Here is a 19,821-nt window from a genome sequence, read left to right on the forward strand (position 1 = left end):
GCGCCCTTGCCAGGGGGGGTCGTAACACAGGAGGTGGAGTGCTCCCTTAGGCAGGAGACCTGTGAGGGCCCTAGGTGTAGCCATGTGGCTCCTGTAGACTGCTGATCAATTCTTATTGATAAATACTTTGTTTTCTCTAATGGGGTCTTTGAAAGTTCATCGTTACACATCTCAGGTCAATGACCCTTCATGGGACCCGGAATAGGGTTGGGGATGTTTAGTGGTCACAGCAGAGTCCAGGAAGAGACTTCAATAAAAGAGTTCATTGTCAAAGTAAATTGTGTACCAGCACAATTGAAGTTCCAGCTGGGCCTCCACACAATGGTTCACCTCCTACCTGGGCCGGCCTGTATGACCCAAGTCCAATGTCCTGTCCCTCAGTGGGGGACATCATACTCCACGAGGCTCACATCAAGGTTAATCGGTTCATCACCGTGACACTCATAGGGGTTATAAAATGCGTCCCACACCGAAGTCCGTAGGCCCCTCTGCTGAAGGTGGAGTAGAAGGGGCGCTTGCTCTGCTGCGTCCCCGGCTGTGCTTCCGGTGGCTTTGGGCTGGGTTGGAGGTATGTAGCGCAACAGGCAGCACCGTTTTCTGGACGACCAACTGGCGCCGGCGGGGGGAGAGAACTACCACTGGTGACAGAACCCCATCCACATCAGCTTTGGAAATGTCTGATGCCTGGGTCTCTATATCTGAGTCGGAGTTGATGATCTCCCGGATCACGGTATCGAGACCTTCAGAGGGTAATGCCCAAAGCTCCCATGGGTCGAAGTGACTGCATCTCCTGATTGGAACAGCCTGGTCCACGTTCCTCTGTCCGGGCCACATCTCTGCAGTTGGCTCCAGGTCTACAAAATGATGAGGGGCATAGACAGAGTGGATAGTCAGACTTTTTCCCAGGGTAGAGGGGTCAAATACTAGGGGGCATAGGTTTAAGGTGCGAGGGGCAAGGTTTAGAGGAGATGTACGAGGCAAGTTTTTTACACAGAGGGTAGTGGGTGCCTGGAACTCGCTGCTGGAGGAGGTAGTGGAAGCCGGGACGATAGTGACGTTTAAGGGACGTCTTGACAAATACATGAATCGGATGGGAATAGAGGGATACGGACCCCGGAAGTGTAGAGGATTTTAGTTTAGATGGGCAACATGGTCGGCGCAGGTTTGGAGGGCCGAAGGGCCTGTTCCTGCTGTACATTCCTTTGTTCTTGGTTCGTACTATCGCACCAATACCGCTGAACGCGAGGCTGAGGCGGGTCTTGAGTCGTCGGCCCATTAGCAGTTCCGGCGGTGCTATGCAGGTCATGGTATGCGCCATGGTGCGACAACAACCGAGCCTGTCGCGTTTCCACGGATCACTTGGTCTGCTTCATCAGACCCCTCATGAAGCTGTTCACTGGCCGCTCAGCCAGCCTGTTCGAGTAAGGGTGGAAGGGGGCGTGCGGATGTCGCACCCCATTGGCCTTCAGGAATTGTCCGAACTCTTCGCAGGTGAAGGGGGTGCCGTTAGTCGCTCTCTTCTATCAGCCATGCAGTGGGACAACACCGCTCCTAGGCCATACAGTGAGGTGTCGCATGTGACCAAAAGAGGGTAGGCGGGGTTGTAATGCATCAGCAAACTGGACAACGTTATCTGTTTCTTTACTCAAGCTAAAGCTTCCTCCTGAGGCGGACTCCACGCCCATCCTTGGTGCTTCTTCAGCAAGGCGTGTAGAGAGGTGAGTATGGTCGCTCGGCCAGGAATTTATTTATCATAATAGTTTATGAGACTGAGAAATGACCACAACCCCGCCGCGCTTTCTGAACTGGGGGTTTGACAAACAGCTCAGACCTCCTCCTCCACCAGGTGCGACCTACCCCGGTCCACACGATACCCCAGGAAGGTTACCTCCTTGGCATGGAACACTCGCGTCCCCTCTTGAGGCGGATGCCTGACTCGAACAAACGGCGCCAGGTTGGGCAGATGCTCGCTTTCCATGGCTCCGATCACATTTCAACCCCCAACTGTTTGATTACAGCGTTCGATGGGACCCTTCACTCAAACCTTGCTCGTCTCTGCCAATCCTGCGAGCACCTTGCTTTGTTCACCTCGAATAAAATGAACTTTCATTGATATAGCACTGTTCACACCCCTAAATGTACCAATGCACTTTCAAGTCAATGAAGTACTTTTGAATATTTCTGACGTGCAAAACCCAGTCTGTGCACAGCAAGACCCCACAACCCAACAATGTGATAATGAGCAGGTAATATGTTTCTGGGGATGTTGTTTGAGGGATAAAGTAAACTCCCCTGTTCTTCTTTCAGAGCCATGAGATCCTTTCCGTCCAGTCGAGCAGGCAGACGAGGGCCTCAGGTTAACGTCTCATCAGAGAGGCAGCGTCTCTGACAGTGCGGCACCCCCTCAGCACTGCGCTCGGGAGTCAGTGTTGGTTCAAGCCCTTGAATGAAAAATGAAAATCGCTTAGTCACAAGTCGGCTTCAAATGAAGTTACTGTGAAAAGCCCCTAGTCGCCATATTACGGCACCTGTTCGGGGAGGCTGGTACAGGAATTGAACCCGCGCTGCTGGCCTGCTTTAAAAGCCAGCTATTTACCCCTGTGCTATACCACTTGAACCAGTAACTTTGTGACTCAGAGGCCAAAGTGCGACCAATTGAACCACAGCTGACAGAATATGAATTCTGCACTCTGCTTCATCAACCCCATACAAATTAGTTACATCCCTCCCCACACTAATCCACATGGAAATGTCACTCAGATAGTTGCAAATAGGAAAGCGCCTTCGGGTATGTGAAGGCAGGCGGGGCAATTTCTGTTCACCTGCACGTTGGAGGTCTGCTGTGACACGTCTCAATACTGTCTCGTACTCTGACGGAAGGATTCCTGTCGTGTGTGAGGGGAAAATCCCAACATCCGATTCTCTTCCACCAGTTGGGTTGTTCTGGTCAGTACCTGAAACACAGACAGAACCAGAACTCCAGGATATGGGTCTGTCTCTCTCGACTTGTAACAGGTAATGAACCAGTTCCTGTGCCGAAGCTGTTTCTATCCGTTCCTTGGTGCGCAGGGGCCTTCTTGGAGGTGAGTAGTGTATTTTAAAAGCCTTACCTTTACAGGAGCAGCCCTTTGGATTTCGGCGGCAGCGGTGCGCAGGGGCCTTCTTGGAGGTGAGTAGTGTATTTTAAAAGCCTTACCTTTACAGGAGCAGCCCTTTGGATTTCGGCGGCAGCGGTGCGCAGGGACCTTCTGGGAGGTGAGTAGTGTATTTAAAAAGCCTTACCTTTACAGGAGCAGCCCTTTGGATTTCGGCGGCAGCGGTGCGCAGGGAGCTTCTGGGAGGTGAGTAGTGTATTTAAAAAGCCTTGCCTTTACAGGAGCAGCCCTTTGGATTTCGGCGGCAGCGGTGCGCAGGGGCCTTCTGGGAGGTGAGTAGTGTATTTAAAAGCCTTACCTTTACAGGAGCAGCCCTTTGGATTTCGGCGGCAGCGGTGCGCAGGGACCTTCTGGGAGGTGAGTAGTGTATTTAAAAAGCCTTACCTTTACAGGAGCAGCCCTTTGGATTTCGGCGGCAGCGGTGCGCAGGGGCCTTCTGGGAGGTGAGTAGTGTATTTAAAAGCCTTACCTTTACAGGAGCAGCCCTTTGGATTTCGGCGGCAGCGGTGCGCAGGGACCTTCTGGGAGGTGAGTAGTGTATTTAAAAAGCCTTACCTTGCAAATAGGATAGCGCCTTCTGGTATGTGAAGGCAGGCGGGGCAATTTCTGTTCCCCTGCACGTTGGAGGGTCTGCTGTGACATGTCTCAATTCTGTCTCCTACTCTGACGGAAGGATTCCTGTCGTGTGTGAGGGGAAAATCCCAACATCCGATTCTCTTCCACCAGTTGGGTTGTTCTGGTCAGTACCTGAAACACAGGCAGAACCAGAACTCCCGAATATGGGTCTGTCTCTCTCGACTTGTAACAGGTAATGAACCGGTTGCTGTGACAAAGCTGTTTCTATCTGTCCCTCTGCTAACTTTATAAACTCCGAAATAGTGTATCAATGATTGAGATATTGAATAAACTCAGCCTCACAATAGATGATCTGTGGATTTAATAGAGAATACAGAGTCTTGTGGACCTTTCATTTGTTACTCTGTATTTAGCAATTTATTATTATTTGCACTAAAACGTTCATTACGGTACAATATTTTTTTACTTTAAACTTTACTGTAATTTTAATGATTGTCTCTAACTGTGCCGTGAATGATGAATTCTTGTTTTCTTTGTATCCTCACCACCATCTGCCACTTAACACCATGATAATGGCCGTCCATCCATCCATCTTTCTATTGTAATTCAATGAAAACTCATTGTGCATTATCAATATACCCGTGTGTTTTTTCACACATCGTCTCCGCACACTCTATCTGCTCGGTTCTTTCAGTCTTTCTCTCGGAGCTCTACTTTTTATCTTTCTCCCTCCCTTTCTCCACTATTTTCTGCTCCCTTTAAACAATGTCAGTTTGGACTTCGAGCACACGGCTATTCCTTTGATAACGCCAAGCGCTGCTCCACAGGGTAATCCAGTGAGTAGTGAGCGGAAATTTTCTATTCATCTCCCGCGAAGAGGAGGTGTGCGTTTGTCCGCAGTAACTGACTCTTGGACGATTGGTTTGAGACTCGCTTGTTTTTTCCGAGACTAAAATAATTTGATGCGTAAGAGCAGCTGCTCCCTGAAGCACCTGAGTCCTGGGTTGGTGGGGGGGGGGGGTGGTTAGGTAGGTCCTGACACATTTCGCACCACTTGGAAACGATGTATATAAAATAAAATCCAACAATCAAACTGCTCAATAATTCACCTTCGGCGGCTAATTCGTGTTTTGTTCTGGAGTCGCCGTCGTCGCCAACATGACCGCCAGCTCTTTGGTCCCGTCAACATGACCGTTAACAGGGAGCCGGGTTATCTCCCCCCTGACCTGGGGGATCTGCTGCCCCCATGTTACACTGAACAACCACTCAGGGGGTTAAAATTAATAAATACCTGCTAAGTGACAGACAGAGTGTGAAAAATAGAGAGTTGTGGACCCAGGAGAAGGTCTCTACATTCACAGCCAGTTTGATGATATTTATCTACACTTTTTTGCATAAAGAATATTTGCAATTCAGGTTATTCTACCTGGATGTTTATCTTACCCCTGAATCAGACGGGCCTTTCCAGGAACCTGAGCATATAATCCAGGCTCTGATCCTCCTATGCTACACTGAGTGCAGCACTGTCAGAGATACTATTTGATGGGTGTGATGTTAACGTGAGTCCCGATCGCTCTCTCAGGTGGATGTAACTGTCCCTCGGTCAATATTTAAAGAGTCGATCCGTTCTCCTGGTGCCTGGGAAAAACTTGTTCCTCAACAACCTCACTGGAGAAATATTTTCCCATTTAATTTGGCTTCTCGTGTTCTGTCATCCCATCTTCACACCCACCTGAATCCAGGGCGATGAGGGCTTCTGCGATCCACAGTTACCTGAGAGCACCAGGCGGGCGACCGATGGGGAGGCCCGGAGTGAGGAGCTACACGACTAGACAGGTGGGTAGTGTGAGCTGCTCTCCGTGACGCTTTTTGACTCAGAACTGTGACCCAGACGTGATCAACCAAATGTAAATGGTGTCCAAATCCCAGCACCGCACTTCGGGTGGGACGGAGAGGATTCAGAGAGTGTGGGGTAAAGATTGACCAGAATGTTTCAGGCGATGTGGGACTTCAGACATGTGGACAGACTGGAGAAGCTGGGATTGTTACTGGAGAAGTGAAGTTTGAGGAAAACCATGTGGGGTCTAGACCTAGTCGAGGTGGAAAAAGTGCTCCCATTGGTGGAAGGATCAGAAATCAGAGGGGATTGGTAAAAGAACCAGAGATGACACAAGGAAAGCATTTTTACTCAGTGAGTCGTTAGGAATGCACAGCCTGAGAGTGTGGAGGAGGCACATTCAATTGTCGTGCCCAAAGGGAATTCTTCCACCTCTGTAACTTCACCAGTCTCTGCACTGGCCTCAGACTCCAGCAGCTGCTGAAACATTCACCCATGTTTCTGTCAGCTCCAGACCCGACTACTCCAACCCTTTCCTGGCCGGATCCACCCTCCATGGGTGTCAGCTGAGGCTAGCCCTCTGTAATCTAACCCGTAACAAAGTGCTGCTCACCCACCTTGGCTGATCGATGTTTGCTCCAAGTTCTCCAGTTTAAAGTTCAGATCCTCACATTCAGTCTCTTCCTGGTTGTGGCTCTTCCTATCCTGGTCACCTCCTCCAGCCCAACATCCCTCCAGGAAACCTCTGTTCCTACAACTCGAGCCTCTTGTGCGTCTCCTCATCCTCTGCCCGACCATTGGTGACAGTGCGTCCGCCATCCAGACACTTTCCCCTTAACCTCTGTCTCTTCCTTCAGAGACATCTTTGGAAACCCTCCTCTTTGTCCAATCTCCCTCTCCTCCTGAATTATCCTTCTATGTTTCAATGTCAGTTCCTGTCAAGTTGTGCCACTGGGCAGTTAGAAATTAAAATCCAAACCTCATGACACATTCACCAATGATTTTAATCGTTCTCCTTTGCTGATCTGTCAAGTACTCAGAATCGGACCTGGATTTTTGCCTGGCTACAGAAAAAGATTTCGGACAAGTTCAATCCCTTTACAACCGAGAGGCAGATTACATACCGAGCGTCTACCATTCCTGGCTGCGAGAGAGAAACCACATGGTCATTTTGGCAAAACGGCAGGGTCAACTGGTGAGTTCCATTGAAATCAGAGGCCGATTCACTTCACGAATTGTGGAAATTGACATTTTCAAAATCATTTACATTTTGCCTCAATCCATTCCGATTCTCTCACAGAAACTAGGAGGTGACCATTCAGCCCTTCCAGCCTGCTGTGCCATTCATTATCATCATGGCAGATCTTCCAACTCAATAGCCTAATCCAGCCTTGCCCCATCTTTTGGTCACTTCCGCCCAAGAGCTATATCTTACTCCTTCTTGAACACATGCGATGATATGGCTTAAACCACTTTCATTGATAATGAATTCTACAAGCTCGCCATTCTCTGGGTGGAAAAACCTTTCATCACAGTCCTTTAAAGGTTTATCCCGCATCCTGAGCCTATGACCCCTGGTTCTGGACACCCCCCACCTTCGGGCACATCCTTCCTGCATCTACCCTGTCTAGTTCTGTTAGAATTTTATAGGTTTCTATGAGATCCCCCTTCATTCTTCTGAACTCCAGCGTGTACGATCCTAACCGACTAAATCCCTCCCCATACATCAGTCCCGCCATCCCTGGAATCAGCCTGGTACACCAAATCTGCACTCCCTCAATAGCAAGTACATCCTTCCTCAGATAAGGACATTAAGACAGAAGTTGATAAATTCTTGATTTCTCGAGGAATTAAGGGCTATGGAGAGAGAGCGGGTAAATGGAGTTGAAATCAGCCATGATTGAATGGCGGAATGGACTCGATGGGCCGAACGGCCTTACTTCCGCTCCTATGTCTTATGGTCTTATGGACATTCTTGCAGTTCACCCATGCACTCTTTGAATGTTTGCCATTGCCTGGCAATCATCATCCTTTTAAGTAACGTTTCTCAGTCCATCATAGCCAACTCGCACCTCATACCATCGCAGTTTCCTTTATTAAGATTCAGGTCTCAGCTCAGAATCAACCAGATCACTCTCTATCTTGATGAATAAATCTTTCATGTTATGGTTACTCAACCCCAAAGGGTCTCACGCAACTAGATTGCCAATAATTCCTTTCTCATTACCATAGTACCTAGTCTAGAACGGCCTATTCTCCAGTTGTTTCCTCAACATCTTGGTCCAGGAAACCATCCCATAGACTCCTGGAATTTCTCCATGATCGTCTTGTGACTAATTTGGTTTGCCCAAACTATATGCAGATTAAAGTCACCATAGTTACAGATGTTCAGTGTCACAAACACTCTGACACCCAACACATGCACCCAAACACACAATCACAAACAAAGACATGCAAAGAATCGCACGCAACACACACCCAGAATCACAAACACACAACACATGCACAGAGTTATACACAACACACACAGAATCGCACACAGCACTCGCAAAGATAACACACGCAGAGAATCATAGAACACACACACAGAATCACACACAACACACATACACAGAATCGCACACAAAACACACAAACATATAGAATCATACACAACACACACACAGAATCACACACACCAAACACAAGCACACACAGAATCACACCCACACCCCTGCACAGCATCACACACAACAAATACACAGTAAGAAGTCTTACAATACCAGGTTTGTCATGATATTCAAACACACACATCATGATGGACACACTAACAGGCAAATCAGAGTACACAACACCACAACCAATCACAGACAAGAACACCAACCACATAAAAAGCACGAGCACGACACCTAGCAGTCAGTAGGTCTGGGGAGAAGGGAACAAGAAAGAGCTGTTGAAACACCACAAGCAGGGAGCCCCCCACGTGCAGAGTGCAAAGACCAAACTGTAAATAGTGAGTTTAAATAAAGAAGCGTTGTACCATATGCAACTGTGTTGGCTCATCTGTGTGTCAGAACACCCAACACCACATGGTACAGGAGTGGATCGATACCTGCCTACTAACCTGCCATTCTGGACATGGACCACACCGGCAAACCGCAGCCGATGCAAGTCACGGGGAACCTAGGCACCAACTGGAAGCTCTACAGGCAGCGATTTGACCTGTACATCCGTGCCACCGAAAAACAGAATGTCTCGGATGACCTGAAGATTGCAATGCTCCTCTTCTACGCAGGCCCGCACCCACCTGATGTCTTTAACTCACTGGTGTTCGAAGAAGGCGAAAACCAGGCCAAATATGACACGGTCATCCTCAAACTGGACCAGCACTTTCAAGTTGAAGTAAACGAAAGTTTTGAAAGATACATCTTTCAGCAACGCCTGCAAGGTAAGGAGGAGCTTTTTCAACCCTTTTTGACGCACCTCCGGATTCTAGCGCAGTCCTGCGGTTACGGCACCACTACAGAGTCCATGATCAGGGACCAGATTGTTTTTGGCGTTGCCTCTAGTGGCCTACGCCAGCAGCTTCTTAAAATGAAAAGCCTCACCTTAGCGTCTGCTGTGGAAGCCTGTGTCCTCCATGAAATGCTACCTGCCGTTTTGCCCGATTTCAGGCGTCTGAGTTGGCACGGAGGGGGTCCCCAGCCGTCGAAACGGCAAGCCAGGCCGCCCACGACGTCGAACGCATCCAGGCCGTCGATTTCTTCCCGCCCCACGGCCCGGACGACAGCGGCCGCTTCCCGCGCTTTTCGCGGTCTCCCGCGCAGGTGCGCGCCAAAAATAACGGCCACAACGAGGGACGCACTGCGCAGGCGCGCCCACCGCAAGATCGCACTGCGCATGCGCAGTGGCGCAACGAACGCCGTGACGTCATGACGTGCAGCAATTGTGGAGGTCTACACTTAAAAGGGCAATGTCCTGCAAAAAACCGACAGTGCAACAGATGTGCCATGATGGGCCACTACGCAGCCCGCTGTCGTGCGGCTCAACCCATGGATCCGGCGCATCCTCGACAACCTCGCACACGAGTCAGGACCGTCCAGCCCACGCATCAAGACTTCCAGTTAAGTGATGCAGATGACCAGGATGCCTTCCGAGTTGCCGTCATTGATGTCAACAAGGTCAATGCCATCAATCCAGCCGATGAGTGGTGTGCCACCCTGACGGTCAACCGATCGCGCGTCGCCTTCCGTCTGGACACCGGCGCATCCGCCAACCTGATTGCTTACTCTGCAGTCCAGGCCATGAAGGTCAAACCACCCATCACACCATCCCGGCTTAAGATGGTTGACTATAACGGGAACGTTATCCCGTCCATAGGATCTTGCCAGCTACAGGTGACTCACAAGAGGTACACGGCCACACTCCCCTTCGAAGTTGTGGGCTCATCAAAGGACTCGTTACTGGGCGCACAAGTGTGTAAGGTCCTTCACCTGGTACAGCGCATTATGTCTCTCTCTCCAGATGAGATATCCGACTTCCCGGATGCTGAGTTCCACGCGAATCTCCATTCCCTCCTCGCTCACAACCAGGAGGTTTTTGAAGGCATGGGGACATTGCCACACACGTACAAGATTCGACTCAGACCAGACGCCATCCCTGTCGTTCACGCACCTCGCAGGGTTCCTGCGCCTCTCAAAGACCGCCTCAAGGCACAACTGCAGATTCTTCAGGACCAAGGGGTCCTATCCAAGGTCACGGAGCCCACGCCATGGGTCAGCTCCATGGTCTGTGTAAAGAAGCCCTCTGGCGAGCTCCGTATATGTATAGATCCAAAAGATCTGAACAACAACATCATGCGGGAACACTATCCCATCCCGAAACGAGAAGACCTCACCAGCGAGATGGCGCGAGCCAACATATTCACTAAATTGGATGCGTCCAAAGGATTCTGGCAGATCCAACTGGACCCGGCCAGCCGAAGACTATGCACATTCAACACCCCTTTTGGCAGATTCTGCTACAACCGGATGCCATTCGGCATCATTTCGGCATCTGAAGTATTCCACCGCATTATGGAGCAGATGATGGAAGGCATCGAAGGGGTACGTGTATATGTGGACGATATCATCATTTGGTCCACCACTCCGCAGGAACACATGCATCGTCTTCGACGTGTCTTTACCCGCATACGGCAAAATGGCCTGCGTCTCAACCGTGCGAAGTGTGCTTTCGGCCAGACGGAGCTGAAATTCCTCGGGGACCACATCTCAAGGTCCGGGGTCCGTCCCCATGCAGACAAGGTTAGCGCCATCACAGCCATGCCACGACCGGCTGACAAGAAGGCTGTCTTAAGATTCCTGGGCATGGTCAACTTCCTTGGGAAGTTCATTCCCAACCTGGCTTCTCACACAACAAACATGCGCCATCTCGTAAAAAAATCGACGGAATTCAACTGGCACCAATCGCATCAGCGGGAATGGGAGGAGCTCAAGCACAAACTGGTCACGGCACCAGTGCTGGCCTTCTTTGACACGACTCGCCCTACAAAGATCTCAACAGACGCCAGCCAATCTGGTATTGGAGCGGTACTCCTGCAAAAAGACAGCACATCATCATGGGCCCCGGTTGCGTATGCCTCACGAGCCATGACCCCTACCGAACAGCGCTACGCGCAAATCGAAAAAGAATGCCTGGGCTTGTTAACTGGACTGGACAAGTTCCACGACTATGTGTATGGCCTGCCACGATTCACGGTCGAAACTGACCACCGCCCCCTGGTCAACATCATTAACAAAGACCTGAACGACATGACTCCTCGCCTCCAGCGCATCTTACTTAAACTCAGAAGGTACGATTTTGAACTGATCTACACTCCGGGGAAGGAACTCATCGTGGCGGACACTCTTTCCCGAGCAGTGAGCACACCACCAGATGCAGAGGGGTTCGTGCGTCAAATTGAGGCACACGTGACTCTGACAGCAGCAAATCTGCCAGCTGATGATCCTAGTCTGGCCCACATACGCGCAGAGACGGCGACTGACCCTCTGCTGCAGCGAGTGATGCGCCACATGACGGAAGGGTGGCTAAAAGGGCAGTGCCCCCAGTTTTATAATGTGCGAGATGATCTCACCAATATAGACGGGGTCCTTATGAAATCGCATAGGATCGTTATTCCACACAGTGTGCGCCAGATGATTCTTCGTCAACTACACGAAGGCCACTTGGGCGTCGAAAAATGCAGACGAAGGGCCCGGGAGGCGGTATATTGGCCGGGTATTAATGAAGACATAGCCAACATGGTGCTCAACTGCACAACCTGTCAGAGGTTTCAGCCGGCGCAACCTCCGGAAACACTTCTACCACACGAGATGGTGACGTCCCCCTGGGCGAAGGTGGATGTTGACCTATTTCACGCGCTCGGCAGAGATTACATTGTTATTATAGACTACTTCTCAAACTACCCGGAAGTCATGCCTCTCCATGATCTGACGTCGTCCGCAGTCATTGGGGCCTGCAAGGAAACGTTTGCTCGCCATGGCATTCCAAGGACTGTCATGTCAGACAATGGACCTTGTTTTGCCAGCCGTGAATGGTCGTCCTTTGCCGCAGCATATGGTTTCACTCATGTGACATCCAGCCCTCTGCATCCACAATCGAACGGGAAGGCTGAAAAGGGTGTCCACATCGCAAAGCGGCTCCTGTGCAAGGCGGCTGATGCCGGATCGGACTTTAACCTTGCCTTGCTGGCCTATCGATCGGCCCCGTTATCCACGGGCCTCTCGCCAGCGCAGCTACTAATGGGTCGCTCCCTCAGGACGACGGTACCTTCCGTCCTGGCACCGACAACAGACCATGAGGCGGTTCTTCGGAACATGCAACTGCAGCGTGATCGCCAGAAAGGTCGGTACGACACACGAGCGACGGACCTGCCCCCCCTGTCCTCCGGAGACAAAGTACGCGTCCATCAACCGTATGGTGGCTGGTCAGCACCGGCCGAAGTCCTCCGACAAGTGGCTCCCCGCTCGTTCCTGGTTCGCATGCCGGATGGTTCCGTGCGTCGCCGCAATCGGCGCGCCCTTCGCCGACTTCCACGCTCACAGCCATACAGCACGCCAGATCCTCAACAGGCTTCCGAGGATGACTTTGTGGAGCTGCCGCACATCACGCCCTTTCCATCGCCACCCATGGCCATGCCTGCACAGCAGCCGGTGGTTCTTGATCCACCCTTGAGGCGGTCAACCCGAATTCGTCGCAAACCCATTAGAATGGACTTATAATACAGTTCATATGTTTAATAAGTTGCACAATTTTACATGATAACCTGTTGTTGTTTATCGTTCCAGATGTCGTCTGACTGGACAACTGTTCAAGTTTTTTTTTCTTCTTCTCTCGTTCGTATTTCTGTTATGTTATGGTACAACTGGATTCATGTGACGCACTCGACATCGCCCCATGTACATAGTTCCGTCATAGACACATGCTGCACACGGCACGCACACACTCTTAGATGCACTCACGTCACGATCATATTTAATACCACGTAGGCACATATCTTTGTAAAAAGGGGGGATGTCATGATATTCAAACACACACATCATGATGGACACACTAACAGGCAAATCAGAGTACACAACACCACAACCAATCACAGACAAGAACACCAACCACATAAAAAGCACGAGCACGACACCTAGCAGTCAGTAGGTCTGGGGAGAAGGGAACAAGAAAGAGCTGTTGAAACACCACAAGCAGGGAGCCCCCCACGTGCAGAGTGCAAAGACCAAACTGTAAATAGTGAGTTTAAATAAAGAAGCGTTGTACCATATGCAACTGTGTTGGCTCATCTGTGTGTCAGAACACCCAACACCACAAGGTTAAAGTCCAACAGGTTTGTTTCGATGTCACTAGCTTTCGGAGCGCTGCTCCTTCCTCAGGTGAATGAAGATGTATGCTCCAGAAACATATATAGACAGATTCAAAGATGCCAGACAATGCTTGGAATGCGAGCATTAGCAGGTGATTAAATCTTTACAGATTCAGAGATGGGGTAACCCCAGGTTAAAGAGGTGTGAATTGTGTCAAGCCAGGACAGTTGGTAGGATTTCGCAGGCCAGATGGTGGGGGATGAATGTAATGCGGCATGAATCCCAGTTCCCAGTTGAGGCCGCACTCATGTGTGCGGAACTTGGCTATAAGCTTCTGCTCGGCGATTCTGCGTTGTTGCGCGACCTGAAGGCTGCCTTGGAGAACGCTTACCCGGAGATCAGAGGCTGAATGCCCTTGACTGCTGAAGTGTTCCCCGACTGGAAGGGAACATTCCTGCCTGGTGATTGTCCCGCGATGTCCGTTCATTCGTTGTCGCAGGTTCTGCATGGTCTCGCCAATGTACCATGCTTCGGGACATCCTTTCCTGCAGCGTATGAGGTAGACAACGTTGGCCTAGTCGCACGAGTATGTACCGCGTACCTGGTGGGTGGTGTTCTCATGTGTAATGGTGGTATCCATGTCGATGATCTGGCACGTCTTGCAGAGATTGCCATAGCAGGGTTGTGTGGTGTCGTGGTCACTGTTCTGAAGGCTGGGTAGTTTGCTGCAAACAATGGTTCGTTTGAGGTTGCGCGGTTGTTTGAAGGCAAGTAGTGGGGGTGTGGGGATGACCTTGGCAAGATGTTCATCTTCACCGATGACGTGTTGAAGGCTGCGAAGAAGATGTCATAGTTTCTCCTCTCCGGGGAAGTACTGGACGACGAAGGGTATTCTGTCGGTTGTGTCCCATGTTTGTCTTCTGAGGAGGTCGGTCCGGTTTTTCGCTGTGGCGCGTTGGAACTGTCGATCGATGAGTCGAGCGCCATATCCCGTTCGTACGAGGGCATCTTTCAATGTCTGTAGATGTCTGTTACGCTCCTCCTCGTCTGAGCAGATCCTGTGTATACGGAGAGCTTGTCCATACGGCCTCAACCGGGACCTGGGATTCATGTCGCATTACATTCATCCCCCACCATCTGGCCTGCGAAATCCTACCAACTGTCCTGGCTTGACACAATTCACACCTCTTTAACCTGGGGTTACCCCATCTCTGGATCTGTAAAGATTTAATCACCTGCTAATGCTCGCATTCCAAGCATTGTCTGGCATCTTTGAATCTGTCTATATATATGTTTCTGGAACATACCTCTTCATTCACCTGAGGAAGGAGCAGCGCTCCGAAAGCTAGTGACATCGAAACAAACCTGCTGGACTTTAACCTGATGTTGTAAGACTTCTTACTGTGCTCACCCCAGTCCAACGCCGGCATCTCCACATAACAAATACACACACAGCCACACACAAAATCACGCACATAACCACATTGCACACAGAGATCAGACACAACACATACATGAAAACACACAGAATCACACATACTCACAGACTAACACAACACACGCAGACTCTTTCACACACACACAATCATACACGCGCAACTCACAGAATCACGCACAAAGAATCATACACAACACACAGAATCATACACTCACAGAATCATACACAACATACACACACACAGAGTCATACACAACACACATATACAGCATCACACGCAACACATGAACCCATGCACAGAATTACACACAACACAAAGACCCACACACAGCCATGCACAGAATCACACAAAACACACACACAATCACACACCCACACACAATATACACATAATCATACACACAACACATAGAATCACACAACACACACACAGAATCATACACAACACACACAGAATCACACATCACACACAGAATCACACACAACACACAGAATCACACACAACACACAGAATCACACACAACATACATACAGAAACACACACAACATACATTCAGAATCACACACAACACACATACAGAATCACACACACACAGAATGGCACACAACACAAACACAGAATCACATAGAACACACACAATCACATAGAACACACACACAAATCCGATACAGCACACAAATAGACACACACACACACACAGAATCACACATATATAAAGACACAGCATACATACAATCACACGCAGATCACATCCAACAAGTCACACAAACAACCACATACATCACACAAACAGCACAAACACAAACGCACAACACACAAAAGCGTCTGGGACATTACGCATAGGATGTTTCTTGTTGAGATGATACACATCTCCCATTGTCTCCACTGGAGATTGCAATCAACTTCTGTATGCTTCAGAAGTGTCTTTGTCTTAAACAGGTTGGGGTCCCCAAGCCAAATCTGTTTTCATTCTGTTACTGTCCCATTTATCCCACTGTGAACATCCCGATTGTTATAAATAGAGGCTTCGACTGGAAAAATTGGCAAGTTAAGGCAAAACTTTCTAAATCGCTGGTTAGGGCTCAGCTGGAGAATTAGGCCCAATTCTGGGCACCGTGTTGCAGGAGGTTATGGAGAAGGTGCCGAGGAGATTCAACTGGAATTTGGAGATGAGAGATTTAGGATAGAAGAAGGTGCTGGAACCCTGGGGGTGTCAATCTTTGAGCAAAGCAGATTGACGGAAAAAATGAACAGAGGTTTTAAAATTTGTCAAGCATTTTCATAAGGGTGAATAAGGAAAAGCTGTTTTACAATGATTGAATGATCGGTAACCAGCGGTTTTGAAGTTAAGTTCATTGTCGGGAGAGCCAGCTGTGAGGGGAGGGGCAATTCTTTTGAAGTAACAGATTGTTATGATCTCGAACACGTCGTCTGAAAGGCCAACGGTAGCAGGTTCAATCGGAAGATCCAAACGGAATTCAGATATCTGCTTAAAAGGGAGAATAGCAGAGCTGTGGGGAAGAGCAACGAGACAACTCCCCGAACTGGCAGAGGCACGATGGACTGAATGACCTCCTGTTCTCTTAGATTCTTTGAATCTCCATTTCTCATTACAGATTAGCTATTATTTATGCTCGAGTTTAGCTCAGTTGGCTGGACAGCAGGTTCATGATGCATAGCAGATCGGACAGTGTGGATTCAATTCCTGTACCGGTTGTGGTTATTCATGAAGGCCTCACCCATGCGTCCTCAACCTCGGTCCTCGAGTGAGGTGTGGTGATCCTCAAGTTAAATCACCAAAGGTCAGCTCTCCCCCCTCAAAGGGGAAAGCAGCCAACGATCATGTGTGATGATGGCGACTTCACCTTTTTTACTTACCTCTCTATTTCCAGATTGGTCTGTGTTCTTCTCACATCGTGGATGACGGGCAGTCGGCACTGATGGAAGAAATTAAGGTTGTTGCTTCGGAGAGAGGCAAAGGAGCTGCACGGCTGATGTACAAACACCTTATAGAGCTTGTAAGAGCGAGGTATCCGGAGGTGAAGAAGCAAAGTTTGATCACAGATCCCAAGCTCAACAGAGGATTTTGTGTATTAGGCAAACAGGTACAATTCGCGTGCAGTTATACTCTCACACCAGCTGTGATTCACTGGGTTTGACTCTTCCCTCTGAGCTGTAAGGTTCTGGGTTCGAGATCCTACCAGAACTGGATCATTAAAACCAAAGCTGACACTGGCAGCACAGTACGGAGAGAGCGATGCTGTCTTTTTGGATGACAGTGCGCTGATACCCCAAGTATCTGATCAGACGTTGGATCCCGTATCTGACCTGATCCCCACCCTTCCCCCCTTGACAGACCCCTGCCCCCGATGTGACCCGACCTCACACCCCAATCCGCTCCGGCCAGATCCGCCACTCCAGGTGTGACCAAATCTGACCCCGTCCTCACCCTCACTGAAGGCCAACTCTCCCAGACTGCCCCCGCCAGGCTTAAGGCACCTCCTTCCTGCACTGAGCTCCCTTCCTCCCAGACTAACAGGCGCCTCCCCTTCCCACTGACCCCCCCCTCTCAAACTTACCACCCTCCCAAGCAGATGTCCCTCCTGAACAAAACCGCCTCCCGGGCTGTACTCCTTCCTCCTCTTCATCCCGGACTGACCAATCTGCTCCCGACCTCCCCCACAAAATTCCTTAAACTTATAATTTACCCAGTTCCTGTAAATTGTCCCTTCAACCCTCCCCCTTCATGGCAGCTAATCCACTAAAAAGAGGGAGTGATTCATTTCCGTGCGGAGGTTAAGGCAAAATATTTCATCCTCATTTCACATTTTCCTCACTTTTCCTGATTTCTTTCATTACCAGTCCCTGATTTCTCTTCGAGTTCCATCGATAAATGTCCCCACTCTGATCAGCGAGGTGATCAGTAACATGAAGAAACGTGGGGATGAATATTACGAACCAATTCCTCTCCAGCCGGACGATGTGCGGTCGATATTCCTGAACCGAACCGTGGTCGACACGTTGCTGCCGGGCGGGAGAATCATTCAGAGAGGATCCCTGTTCAAACCGCTGAAGAGTAACCTGGATATTTTACTGAAACGAGATGTCGTCTGGAGAGCTGATCGAAAGGGGAACCCACGGGCTCTGAGTTTGGGCGCAGCTCCCTACAGAGATACCATGGGGAACCGTGTTTTCGGGATCAACATGTTTGGGGAAGAGTTATCAGCTGTGAAAAGTGTCTTCCTTGCTCAGCTACAAAGCCTGCCTCCTTTACAAGACAATGTAATCTGTCTCCTGTTTGTAAATCCATCACTGTCCCCACAGATGTGGGAATTCTGTGTCAATGAAATGGGTCTTGAGAAAGGGAAGCAATACTGGAATGATGAGATTATAATAGAGGATGATATTTTGCAAAACTTGTGGGATGGTGAAAGAAATAGATAAGCAGACCGTTATTCTCGCTTAATTGCTGCACGTTTCAAATCTTTTCTTGTTATGAATAAAGTTTTTTGTGTTTTACTTACAAATCTAGTGCATATAAGTCATTGAAATGAAATGAAAATCGCTCATTGTCACAAGTAGGCTTCAAATAAAGTTACTGTGAAAAGCCCCTAGTCACCACATTCCGGCACCTGTTGGGGAGACTGGTACGGGAATTGAACCGTGCTGCTGGCCTGCTTTGGTCTGCTTTCAAACCCAGTGATTTAGCTCTGTGCTAAACCAGTCCCAGATGCATTGGAGCAATCGAGGGCCAAGGATCTCGAAGAATTTATAGGAATTATTGATTGATTCACTTACATTGCGATTCCGGGCCAAGGGGGGCTGGAATTGACTGCGCCCTCGCCAAGGAGCCATAACACAGTTGGTGGATCGTTCCTTAGGCAGGAGACCTGTGAGGGCCCTTGGTGCAGCCATGTTGCTGCTGCAGACTGATGATCAATTCTTATTCATAAATACTTTGTTTTCTCTAATGGGGTCTCTGAAAGTGCAACAGTACACATCTCAGGCCAATGACCCTTCATGGGACCCAGAATAAGGTTGGGGATATTTAGTGGTCACAGGAGACCGATAAGAGATTTGAACGATAGGTGTCATTGCCAAAGTAAATGAAGTTCCAGCTGGGCCTCCACACAATGGTCCGCCTCCTACCTGGGCCAGTCTATATGTCCCAAGCCCAATATCCTGTTGATGGGTCTCCGCCCCTCAGCGCGATAGCTCGACCCCCACGAATCTCATGCGGGGATTAATCGGTTCATCATCGTGAGACCCGTGGGGGTTACAACATGCGTCCCACACCAAAGTCCGTAGGCCCCTCTGTTGAAAGTGGAGTAGGGTGCTTGCCTGCTCTACTTCGCACCCAGCTGTGCTTCAGGTAGCTATGGGGCTGGGTCGGAGACAGGTAGCGCGTTGGGGAACGCCATTTGCTGGAGGACCGACTTGGAGTGGGGGAGTGGGGGGGCTATTAGTACTGGTGACTGATCCTCAACCACATCGAAGTGGGAAATCTCCAAAGCCTGGTTCTCCATTTCCGAGTCGGAGTCGATGATCTCCCGCATGCTGGTATCGAGACCCTCAGACGGCAACGCCCCACAGCCCCATGAGTCGAAGTGAAGCAACTGGATGCCGGTTGTCCCAGAGGGGCATCGGGGTTGGTCCAGGTGCTCACGCATTGTACACTCCTGTGTCCGTGTTTGGTGCGAGACTGGCCCCGACTGTGGCATGCCTCCCAGGAACGCACTTGTCGCCCTCCCCGAAGTTCCGGACGTGAAATGCGTCTCTTGGTTGGAACTGTCTGGTCCGTGTTCATCTGTCTGGGCCACGCCTCGACTGTTCCTGGCTCTGTCGTCACTTTCCCGCCAATATCAGTGAACGCGAGGCTAAGGCTGAGGCAGGCCCTGAGTCATTGGAACATTAACAGGTTCGTCGGTGCTACGCCGGTTGTGGTATGCGACATGGAATTGTCGAAA

General features: G+C 49.8%; 1 protein-coding gene across 5 annotated transcripts; it reads left to right on the forward strand.

Annotated features, from left to right (window-relative positions):
• Positions 1–2,861: 2,861 nt before the first annotated feature.
• LOC140404700 (histidine N-acetyltransferase-like) lies at positions 2,862–18,381 on the forward strand. 5 transcript variants are annotated; one of them, XM_072493371.1, is made up of 5 exons: positions 2,862–3,015; positions 5,474–5,567; positions 6,602–6,763; positions 16,747–16,959; positions 17,717–18,381. In XM_072493371.1, the coding sequence occupies exons 1-5, from the start codon at positions 2,987–2,989 to the stop codon at positions 18,296–18,298; spliced, it is 1,080 nt and encodes a 359-aa protein (XP_072349472.1). In that variant the 5' UTR covers positions 2,862–2,986; the 3' UTR covers positions 18,299–18,381. The 5 variants fall into 5 exon arrangements, with proteins under 5 accessions (XP_072349472.1, XP_072349469.1, XP_072349474.1 ...); XM_072493368.1 differs by lacking the exon at positions 2,862–3,015 and adding an exon at positions 3,795–3,963; XM_072493372.1 differs by lacking the exon at positions 2,862–3,015 and adding an exon at positions 3,824–3,894.
• Positions 18,382–19,821: the final 1,440 nt, after the last annotated feature.

The sequence above is a fragment of the Scyliorhinus torazame genome, chromosome 31 (genome assembly GCF_047496885.1).
Source record: "Scyliorhinus torazame isolate Kashiwa2021f chromosome 31, sScyTor2.1, whole genome shotgun sequence".
Classification (NCBI taxonomy): domain Eukaryota; kingdom Metazoa; phylum Chordata; class Chondrichthyes; order Carcharhiniformes; family Scyliorhinidae; genus Scyliorhinus; species Scyliorhinus torazame.

Coding starts and splice junctions, on each gene's coding strand:
- LOC140404700 (XM_072493371.1), top strand. CDS start 2,987: ATGGGTCTGTCTCTCTCGACTTGTAACAG. Junction 5,568..6,601: donor GGAGCTACACGACTAGACAG/GTGGGTAGTGTG, acceptor TGATCTGTCAAG/TACTCAGAATCGGACCTGGA. Junction 6,764..16,746: donor CAAAACGGCAGGGTCAACTG/GTGAGTTCCATT, acceptor CTCTATTTCCAG/ATTGGTCTGTGTTCTTCTCA.